The following is an 11,954-nucleotide window of genomic DNA, read 5'->3' as shown; positions in this document are numbered from 1 at the left end:
GAAATCATATCTACATAAAAGCATTAAAAATGCAATATGGAATGATTTGAAATTAAAAGTGTTTGAAATTGAAAAATTATCATTCAGAAGCTGTCGAAATTGAAAAATTTCAGAATGCAATTTCATAAAAATTACACAATTTTACCAGAAAGCAGTTAACAGTGTATCATTTTTAATTCTAAGCTTTCAACATTGAACAGTTTTGTTTTGAATTGAGGAATATCGAAATCGAATGAATTAAAATCTCGATTAAAATGTCGAAAATAAGACAATTTTTAAATATTCAAAATTAAATAATTTCATATCAGAGTTGTGAATGCTGTATAATTAAAAATACAAATTAATTGAAATTGTATTATTTTTAATTAAACGCATTATAAATTGAATGATTTAAAATTGAACATTTTTGAATATAATTAATTTTTCATTCGAAGCGATGAAGATCTGACAATTTGAAATGGAAAAGAAAATTTAATGTTTCAAAGTCAAAGCTAAAATTATTTCTTGAAAAAAAGATCCTACTCTATATTCACTTCATTGGGAATCGAACCACAAAACTTCTGATTTCCGGTCAGGTGCTTTTCCAATTAAGCTATTAGAGGGATCAGAATAAGAACTCTTAATTCAAGAAAATAATGCTAATTTTTAGCTAGGTGTTAATAATACAAGCAATTATTTTTTAATTTATCTGCTTTATCATCAGAGATTCTACATATTTTTCAATTTTAAATCATGAATTTTTTAAATCTTAACTAAAAATCGGACAATTTTAAGTTATTACGTTGAGTTATTCGTTGATTACGTTTAAAATTTATACATATTTTGAAAATTGTTTAAATAAAAAGTATGACATTCAATTTTTAATGTCTATGTTCTAAAACCTTCACAAATACCAAGTATTTCAATTTCATACTCTAAGATTTCGAAGAGCTAGAAAAATTAGACAATTTTGTACGTTTAAAATTGAAACCAAACCGTTTAGAATATTTAAAACTAAAAGTAATAAATATAAAAATGACTAATAAATGCTCTCAATATTAAATATTCAAATTTGAAACTACAACATTGTGAAATTAGAAATTGAGAAAATTCAAAAAATTAATAAATTTCTAAATAAAATTTTTCATAGTAGAGCTTTCAGAGCGAAAAATTTGAGGTTTAAAAGTTTTCACTTTTCAGAAATTGAACTGTTTTAGAATTGCGCATTAAAAACTATAAGTTTAAATTGAAATTGTAGAAATTTCAAAGATGTTAAATATAATTAAGTACCGTATCATGTATTATCAAGTTACATTTAAAGTTATTGGGTATATTTTTTAATAAAAAGTTTTCATTGAAGTCAAGTCACTGTCATTTTAACAGTTCAGAATTGAAGAATTTTAAATATTGTGCACCTTGAAAGTATAATTATTGTAAAAATTTCTAAAATTATATGACTTTTAATTGGAAACTTTAAAAATGAATGAATTCAATTTTTAAGCACTAAAAATTAAACAATTCCAAAGTTCGTTTGAAAATTAAGTCATTCTTAAATTAGAATTTTGAAGCTAAGTCTTAGGAAACAATTAGTTTTCAAATTGTGCATTACGCTTTTTGAAATTCACTCATTTCAATTTAAATTGCGTACTGAATAACTTGAAAATTAATTTTAACCGATTTCCATGGAAGGAGAATATTTTAATGTTAAAGAGAATTTCATAAGATGTCAAATCAAAACGGACAAATACTAATTACTATTAAAATGTCACATTCGCATGATAGAAAAACATAGGAGCTTCAATGTGGACAGAATATATGAATGTTGATTATTATATTCTATGAAGTTTTAAATAGTTTGATTCGAATATCGAATTTATTGTTATACTCTCGCCTAAAGTTATTACATATCTAGTTCTTGCTCATTTATATAAAAAAAATACATATCTTTTTCTGGATAGATTAAAAGACAAATTTTAAATCTGCTGTTTTAAAATCCACTTTTCAAAAGTTTAATTTTCGAAAATTAGTTTTTAAAATATTGGTCTTACACATTTTCTTTCAAACGCTCGTGAATCTCCCTAATATTTACCATAAAAAGTAAATAAAAAATAGATATTTATAAATTTATTCTTAAGGTACAAGTATTATGTCGCCTGGGAGAATGAAATAATTTCTCTTCTATTTTCTTTTTTAATCAGAAGCATATCTCAAAATTTTTTTGTGCAGCGGAAGGGCTTTCTTCCTAAAAAGTATTAAGTTGCTCCACTATTTAAGCGTCGATCGAGCGACCTGGCGTTACAGTTTTGGTCCTATTTGAAAAGATCTTTGTTCGGCGAGGAAGTAAATTTAATAAGGTGTGCGAGTATCCATGCGCACATGAAGAGAACTCTGTTTGAGAGTGTGCGTCACTGCCGGAAGTCAGGCGCACATAATGTCCGTGGGTGCGTCTGCTTGAGCTATTTTTCGCTTCACTGACAAAAACAATAATAATGATCCACATCTTTCAGCTTAGGACTTTTGAAAATTAGAATTTGAAATTATCGAAAAGAGGGTGTCACATTAATACCGGGTTCATTTTTTTAATGTCGCAAAATTACAGATGAATCATGAAGTTTCGAACGTTCTAATGAACAAAACACTTTTTTAAAATTCCGTTTCACTAGAAATATTATTCTATCTACAAATAAAAAGAAACACAAGGTTGTTTTATACTGTCTTTTTGTATTGTAACTGATCCACTATTTTAGGACCATTTATAATTTAAATAATAATCCGGGAAAAAATCCGTTGTTTTTAAAGTGCAGACCAATTTTATTTATTTAGAGTATTTTTTTCTCTAATAATGTTTCATCGAAATCGAGATCCCATAAAAAATGCCCTTGAATTTTTGACTTTTCATTCAACTTTCCGAGATGGTTAACTTAAAATGTATTGCAACAACGCAATCGGTCGCAATTAAAAATTAGCGCAGGAATGTTCAATTTAGCACACTGTCCATTATGCTCTCTAGCCTGGACGACCTGGAAATGGTTCAGTCGTATGGAAAATTCTATAAAAGTATACATCAGATAGTAAATTTAATGTAACTGGAGTCCAAAACGTTAAGAAACAAAAGTACTTTTTTTTTTATTCAATACTTGTATCTGGTATCAAGTAATATGAAGTGCCTAAAGGTACCGGAAAAATGCCGCTATTTGTAACGAAATTTCAGTACAAATGGTCCCCTTTCCATTTCCCGCTATGCGTTCCGAAAAAATCCGGCTACTCGTACCAAACATTCGGTACACGTAGCCACGGACTTCTAAAAATACTAAAATAGTTTCATCTCAATATCCGTTAACAGGCGACTGGGTTTTATACTGATTCACGTATTTTGATAAATGTATGGAAAATTAAAAACAAAAAATTTATATAAGCTTTGTAAACTTCACTTACTTTAAATTTAAATCTAAATTATTAAAAATGTAAACACTTCAAAAAAGATAACAATTTCCAAATAAAAGTTTTCAAATTGGATAAATCTTAAGTTAATGCTTCTTTACAATTCAAAACAGAATTTGAACAATGTTGGTTCTCACCTTCAAAACATTCGAACTTACATAATTTTATATTGGAAGTCTTCAAGATATATGAGTCTTCAATAATTTATGATCGAAAATCTTTAAGAGTGATTTATTGTAAGCGTTAAGTTTTTCATAATTTAAGAAATGATTTTCATTACTGTCGAAAGACAATTGATTGCCATTTTTTTACTATATTAAAAACTATTGTTTAGCAATAGATAATCGTCGAAAAGATTTTTAAAATTCCAATTGATTGATAATTTTATGTACATTACATTGAAGTTCTTCAGCTAATTTTATAGATAACTCTCTATGTTATTTTGCTACCGAACTTGTTGGAAAAAATTTGCAAAATTTCAAATAATCATTGCGCTCAACACGTAATTTACAAACTTCAAAACAATACTATTTATTATAAATGTTACTAAAAATGATTAAAATATAGTAAAATAAATAAAGAATGATTGAAAAATAAAAAATTGAATAAAGAATAAATAAATCAAACATTTTAAAGTATTTACATATTTTTGTAATTTTGCAACTTTTTGCACCAAATTTGAACCTAGGGAGGAAATCTAGGGATTAGGAAAAAAAATGCTAAAAACATCCTAACAATTAAGTAAAATACTGTGGAGAATACCTTTGAAATGAGACCATGAACATAACAAATTGTGAATTATTTCCAGATTTATTTGAATAGTTTGAAAACTTTTAAAACTTGACGTATCTTGCAATATTTCTTTTTACAAAATTGATGTTTTGCCTTCAGCTTGGGCTTATCAGACTTTATAAAAATTAAGGCACTTTAGCAACAGTTCAAAAAACAGGCATGTAGATAATTTTCGGCGTGAGTAAACAAGAATTTTTCTGAATATTATATTACAAACAGTAAAATTCTTTAAAACTGATTTGATTTCAAATCTTGAATAGAATTTTTTAATATTATGATCTGGAAATGTGCTGGAATTTTGAACTCTTACTTCTGTAACAAGCCTGCGAAATTAAATATATCTTTTAACTTCAATAAAGAAATATTTATAATACATGAATCTATAGTTATCTTGAATCTTTACAAATGCATTGTTATTTTAATTTTAAATAATACAAAATATTTTCAGTCGCAAAAAGGGGTTAAAATTAATTTGAAAATTTATTAAATCTAAAAAAGGACAAGCAGTGCCTCCGACATTTGCTTTCTGAGTTGAGTTATCAAATAACATTGGCTTAATCGGTAATCCAGATATGGTTGGTAAGATAGATCCCCTTTCGTAAATCTACAAACTACAAATCCACCCAATCAGCTGTTTGCCGTCAAACATGCCCGCGTGGCTCGCATGTGCGGAAAATAGGTTACCTTTCATTTTGTCGAGAATGACTTAAGAAAGCGTCTTTCTTCCGAATCATGTGAGGGGCCGAGATGCCCCGCTTAGAAAGTGACCTTATTGTAAACCTTGCGACATCGTCAAGCAAAATCTGTCGTCATTTTGTCGATTAATCGGCGATCAGAAATCAGTGGCACCTTGAGTCGATCAACACGCGGCTGCCGGGTTTGACATAAAGTTTTTGTTATTGTTTAAACAAAAGTTTACATTTCTATATTTCAAAAGGGAGATTATGCTTATCTGAAATGACTGTCTGTGAATTTGGTAAATATCACAGGAAAATGTAACAAAAGTACGTGTCACAAAAAAAGGCTTCCTTCAATTTTGCAATATGTATCCGCGGCTTGACAAGTATTTATTGTGATATAAACACAGAGCGTGCCTTTATTATTACTATAAGATTTTTTAATTGTGCCGGTATAATATAATCCACGATGACTGCAAGCTGGGAAGAAACCGTGCAACGAGAGGATTCAAAAACAGTGAGAGTTGTTTTTATTTCGCTGTTGCTGGATCTTTTGGCATTTACGATGATTTTGCCACTGTTTCCTGCACTTTTGGATCATTATCAACAACTTGATAAGGGAGATGGATTGTATTCTAAGATCTTAAACAGTATTCAGACAATCAGCTCGTTTATAAATGCTCCACCTAAGGAGAGTTCAGTATTATTCGGAGGCAAGTATAATTATTTATTTCAGTACAATATTAAATTAAAAAATGTAAAACATTACAATTAGAAACCGTCCATAAATTGTATGAAACATTATTTACCAAAATAATTAGAAGCTATCAAGATGAAAAGGAACAAAATTAAAACAATATTGCACATGCAACAAGGGAACTATGCAATAGGTTGGGCCTTATTTTTCAATTCGTTAGCTCCTTCTGATGGAATTTGTTCTTATGTCCAAAACAAAAGAAAGTGCCCAAAATTTTAGCCAAATCGGTTAATATTTATCCAGAAAACATGGGCTTTGGAATTTCCCATGGGATTTACACGGAGAAATTACGTAAAAACGAAAAATCTGCATAACTTTTTCAATTTTTATTTGAAACATTCTCTATCCGTGAACAAAAATTTCCATGGGATGCTCAAAATATATTTATTTTCAAAAACTCAAAATTTCGGAATATCATAAAATGGCGACCATCTAAATGGACAAGCAAGTTCTCAAAATCTAAAACTGAAAAAAATACAAAGGGGCGGCTAATAGTCCAGTCAATGAACGATTTGAGAAAAAAATTCGTAAAACTAGCATTTTTTTTCATAGATATGTTGGCAGTGGCTTAATAAAGATATTGTAAAAAGTCCCCAAACATACGTGTACGGCAAAGTTCCGAAATTCTGGACAGTGTTAAACAGTAACATGTTTTTTAAAATTACTCGAGAACTGTTGATTTTAGGTCGAAAATGATAATTGAAAAAATGTTCATTATTTTATAGGGCACAAAAAGGTTCTATCTATTGTGGGCTTATTATCAACGGCTGCGCTATGAAATTGGATTAGCTGCACAATTCTTTTATTTCTGAACAAATGAAATAAAATCTCAAATATCCTGGCAAAAACGTCGGAAATATATCAGGCGATTTGTACTGGATTAAATGCAGGTTCCTGTTAACAAAAAAAACGACTAAGTCATTTACATGACAAACTAACAGTATAAAATGAGCTCAACTTCAGTGTACAATTTGATATGTTTAAGGGGATGCTTTTGAGATGAAATTTCTTGCAAGTGTTCCTCCATTTTCATACAATACATTTTCCAATTTGTAGGTCAGAATAATAATATTTAGGGCCTCTTTTAAAGCTTTAAACAAGTAAATTTCAAAATTTAAGTTAAAGAAATGAATAGTAAATTAGAAAAAATTTATTTTCAACCAAAAAGATGATTTTTACACAAGATACATGCATTTTCAATAAAATATTTGAATTTTTAAAGCAATTTTAAACTAAAAAATGAATGAGTCACCTACAAGATTAAATAATCTCCCAGAAAATTCAAATTTTCATTCAAATACAGGAATTTTTAACCAAATATTTAAATTTTCATCTTAAGAAGATAAATTCTGAACCACATATTTACGACTTAAATTTCCACTTAAAACAATTAATTGTCAACAAGAAATCTTAATTTTCAAGAAAGTAATTAAATATTGAAAAAAATGTTTATGAACTAAAATGATCAGTCATCAACCAAATAAATAAATTTTAAACAAAGTAGTTTCACTTTCAACTATGTAGTGGAATTATTAACCAAAGAAGATAATTTTTTAACAAAAAAAGTGATATTTGATATTTTAATCAAAAAGGATTTTAATTTTATGCAAAAAATAGTTGAATTCAGCGAATTCAAAAGGATTTTCAACCAAATAATTTGAATCCTTAACAAACACAGATTAATTTGCAACTAAATAGTGACGATTTTTAATGATAATTATACAAATAATTTCACTTTATCGAAAATATCCGAACCTGTAGCAAGTCAAATAATTGTACTTTTGGATTTTGAATTGCAGACAATCGTTCCCGGAGTTATCATGCTCATCGCAAGCAATAAGCAAAAAAGTGTTTTACGGGAGCGGCCATATTTTCTCAGTCTACTTCAATAGAATGTTGTTAACATTACCAAAAAGAATCTTGACATAGTAAATTTAACCCCTAAATGAGAATGTAAAAAGATGAAAAGTTTTTAAGCTCCACGTGTGAATTAAATTCCATCACAATTTTCTAGTGCTTAGGGTATAAAGTACAAATCAATCAGAGTTATAGACATTTCAAAATTATGTTATATTTATTGTTAATTGTCTTATTCACTGCGTTTGAAAATAAAAAATTAATTTTTGTAATTATGGTTTTTTATAGGTTCTTAAGGATATGTTTGTAATTACTCTTATTCAAATTATCAAACAAAATATATTTTTCATCAAATAAAAAGATGGCTTAATGTGCATTGCATTTATTTTTTTTTGAAATTTTCCTCATTGAGAACTTGCATTACAGTGACGTCACGGCCACCCGAAGGCCAAGTCTATTGTCGGGAAAAGTGAGCAAAAAAATTCCGAAGGGTTCAATATCATCGAAAGAGGTAACCGTTCTCGCCCCCGCTCCCATTGCTGCCATTAGGACTCATAATCACCGCTGCTTCCGACATCATAGCTTAAATTTTGAAATTTACTTGTTTAAAGCTTTAAAAGAGGCCCTAAATATTATTATTCTGAACTACAAATTAGAAAATGTATTGTATGAAAATGGAGGAACACTTGCAAGAAATTTCATCTCAAAAGCATCCCCTTAAACATATCAAATTGTACACTGAAGTTGAGCTCATTTTATACTGTTTGTTTGTCATGCAAATGACTTAGTCGTTTTTTTTGTTAACAGGAACCTGCATTTAATCCAGTACAAATCGCCTGATATATTTCCGACGTTTTTGCCAGGATATTTGAGATTTTATTTCATTTGTTTAGAAATAAAAGAATTGTGCAGCTAATCCAATTTCATAGCGCAGCCGTTGATAATAGGTCCACAATAGATAGAATCTTTTTTGTGCACTATAAAATTATGAACATTTTTTCACATCACCATATTCCACCTAAAATCAACAGTTCTCGAGTAATTTTAAAAAACATGTTATTATTTAACACTTTCCAGAATTTCGGAACTTTCCCGTACACGTATGTGTGGGGACTTTTTACAATATCTTTATAAAGCCATTGCCAACGTATCTGTGAAAAAAATGCTACTTTTACGAATTTTTTTTTTCGAGTGATATTTGTTCCCCGTTGACTGGACTATAATTAAAAACTCAAAAAAAAAAACTTTTTGCCACAGTTTTCAGCGTAATACTTTTAAACTTCGGGGAAAAAATTGCTTGGTTTCCGAAAATACTTGATAAATTTAAAAATCCAAAATTGAACAAAAATGCCGACTAATTTTATATTTAAAAAGGAGCTTATTACAGTAGCATTTAGAAAAATACTTTTAAACTTTATACGGACAAAATTTTGTATTTCAAATCTGTAAGATAATTAGAGAAGATAAGGGAAAGATTTATTTTACATCTTTGAATGGTATCCGTTCAATGGAAACTACAGGAATAACGCAGTCCTTACTTCTAAATGAAAAAAAACGATTATTTATACTGTATCTTGATTATTATTATTAATAATAATATTTCGGTATGAGTTTATTTTAAAAATTTTCAACAGTTCTCTTAAAAGCTAATTTTCGGCATATTTCCATTTTTTCAACATTTTTCTTTGATCGAATTATGTTTCTGAATTAACATTTATTCTTCTGATAATGTTTAAATGTATTTCGTTGAAACCTGTAGCAATAGGCTTTTTTTTAATTCCCCAGCCTTTTGATTTTCTTTTTCAATATTTTGGATTGTTAAAATTACCAAGTAGTTTTTGAATCCAAACAGTTTGTTTTTACGAAGTTTCAAAGTATTTCGTTGAAATTGTAAAATTTAGCTAAATTTTAATTTTGAATTGGCTGCGTTTTTTATTTTTTCAATATTTATCATTTTTTTATTATTAAATAATTTTTTAAGCCAAGTAGTTTATTTTTCCGAAGTTTAAATATATTACGTAAATTGTGGGCAAAGACTATTTTTTTAGTTTTTAGTTCGCTGTTATTTTGTATTTTTTCAAAATTTTAGATTTTCAGGTCTTGCATTCGCTTTGGAATAAATTACTAAAGGTTTCCACAAATTTTGGTCACTATTTATTCGTAACTTTAAGAAATATCCTTTTTAAGCTTATTTAGAATTTAGATGTTCGCCATTTTGTAATATTTGAAAAAGTTGAGTGTTTTAATATCAAGATATTTTAAGCATCGCATGCAAATTTTTGTTCGCAAATATAGAATGATTCAAATAAAAATTGAAAAAGTTATACAGATTTATCGCGTTTGCGTCAATTCTACCACGTAAATTCCATGGGGAATTAAAAGGCTAATGTTTTCTGGATAAATTAATTAATCGATTTGGCTAAAATTTTGGCCACTTTTTTTGAAAACGAACAAATTGCGTCAGTGATAGTAACCGAATTAAAAAAAAAGTGCTTTAACGAACACATTCTCTTCACGTACCTCGCGCTTCGCACTCGATTTTGTCCAAAATGTCAACTTTTTTACATTATGCACAACACTTTTATATTAAATATAATGCATAATAGATCTAATGCTTTCATGATGATTCATTTCCATAACAATAGATTTATATTTGTTTCTTATTTTGCTTTAAATTGTATTCTAAGCTGCGCTAAAACATGTATCATTTCAGTAAATTTATATAATTACAATTCATAATATGCATAAAAATTGAATCATACTAATTCTTTTTTCCTTATTTTTATAATTTTTTTTATTTTTAATCTTGTTTTTTATGATTAAAGAAAAAATACTGCGCATTTGCATAGGGTTTAATACAGGAAGCTATATAGGGAAAACGACAGAAAAGACGAAGGAGGACATAGGATCCTTCCTATGTCCTCCTTCGTCTTTTCTGTCGTTTTTCAAAAATTTAATTTTTTTTATTTTTAATCTTATTTTTTACGATCACAAGAAAATCTACTCGTCTTGTCGAAAAATGATTACTTGTGTACTTGTGTTCTTTCTCAAAAAATTTAATATTTTTATTTTGAATGTTATTTTTTACGACTAAAGCAAGAACTTCGTGTCCTATCAAAAAGTGATTCATTATAAATTTCTAGGTCTTTCCAGGGCGCGCAACTTTAGCTTATTCATTTTTTTCGTATCTTGCAGAGTATGACCAAAAAATGGAATTTTTTATTTTTCATTATTTTTGGTACGATCAAATTTGGAATTTTCAACTTTCGACCAAATTTAAAAAGTTGTTATGATAATCGTGTATGGGATACAAAATGCAACGTTTTTCTTCTCTTGACTTTTTTTTATATCATGCGTTGTTTGGCTTAAAATGTTCATTTTAGTTTTTTTTTTTATTTTGAAACTGCTTTAACTCTGATAATTTTTTTATAGAAAAAAGTAATGATGATACATTGTTTGAATTTCTGAGTAATATGAATAACCGTTCGTAGAATGTTTAAATCTTGAAAAAATGTGGTTTAAAAAATTTGAAAATTCGCTCACTTTTTGAATTTTTATGCAAAATAGCTGGTTTACGAACTTGTTCTTACTTTTCAGGCATTAAAAAAAGGTGCCAAAGCAGAATTCAATCTGAACGAAATTATACATGTTTGTCAAATCTTTTATCAAATTACTCAAGTTCATGTTCTTAAGAACTTAGAAGATCGAAACCCTCTACTTACGGTTTAATCTGTCGTTAAATCTACAAATTATAACGCTGTATTTAGTAAATAGTGCAAATATTGGTAAATTTAAAAAACATATAATTATTTGCTTGATAGGAATAATTTTTAAAATTGTGAAAGACATTTTTTTTATGGATATTTTTTTCAAAGCCATTAAAATCTTTTAATTTCTTTAAAATGTTTCGAAACACCTTACAGTAAGGAAAATTTCTTCAAATCTTTAAAACGCCTTGAAATTCCTAAATTTTTGTACATAAATTCCTTTAGATTTAATTGAAATAAAATTTTTTTTATCTCATGCGATTCCTTGGTATCCTTTTAAAATACTCTAAAATATGTCAAATCCTTTGAAACCTTTTAATATCCCTTGAAGTTTTTAAAGATCTTAGAAATTCCTTAAAATATTATAAAATCCCTTACAATCCCTTGAAATATTTAAAGTCGGATGAAGTCCTGCGAGATCCTGTGAAATTGATTCATATACATTATGGAATGTCTTTCAAATTCCTTAAAATTACTGAAATATTCGAAAATCTTTTCAAATCTTTGAAATCCTTTGAAATACCTCAATTCCCGTGATTAAATTCTTTGAAGTATCAGTAGAATATTATAAAATCCTTAAACATTTTTGAAGTACTATGAAGTCCTTTGAGATCCTAAAAAATGCATTAAAATACCTTATGAAGGAAAGGCATTTATCTTAAAAATTCTTTGAAATATTTGGAA

General features: G+C 28.0%; 1 protein-coding gene across 1 annotated transcript in view; it reads left to right on the top strand.

The window, feature by feature from the left end:
• The first annotated feature begins 4,884 nt into the window (after positions 1-4,884).
• LOC117171413 (major facilitator superfamily domain-containing protein 10) overlaps positions 4,885-11,954 on the top strand; it is a 16,532-nt gene continuing 9,462 nt past the window's right edge. The window contains exon 1 of the mRNA XM_033358714.1: positions 4,885-5,602. Coding sequence (XP_033214605.1) covers positions 5,359-5,602 — 244 coding nt within the window. The 5' untranslated portion in view covers positions 4,885-5,358. The remainder of the gene's footprint in view (positions 5,603-11,954) is intronic.

This window comes from Belonocnema kinseyi, chromosome 4 (genome assembly GCF_010883055.1).
Source record: "Belonocnema kinseyi isolate 2016_QV_RU_SX_M_011 chromosome 4, B_treatae_v1, whole genome shotgun sequence".
Classification (NCBI taxonomy): Eukaryota; Metazoa; Arthropoda; class Insecta; order Hymenoptera; family Cynipidae; genus Belonocnema; species Belonocnema kinseyi.
This window is presented reverse-complemented; position numbering and strand designations above follow the sequence as displayed.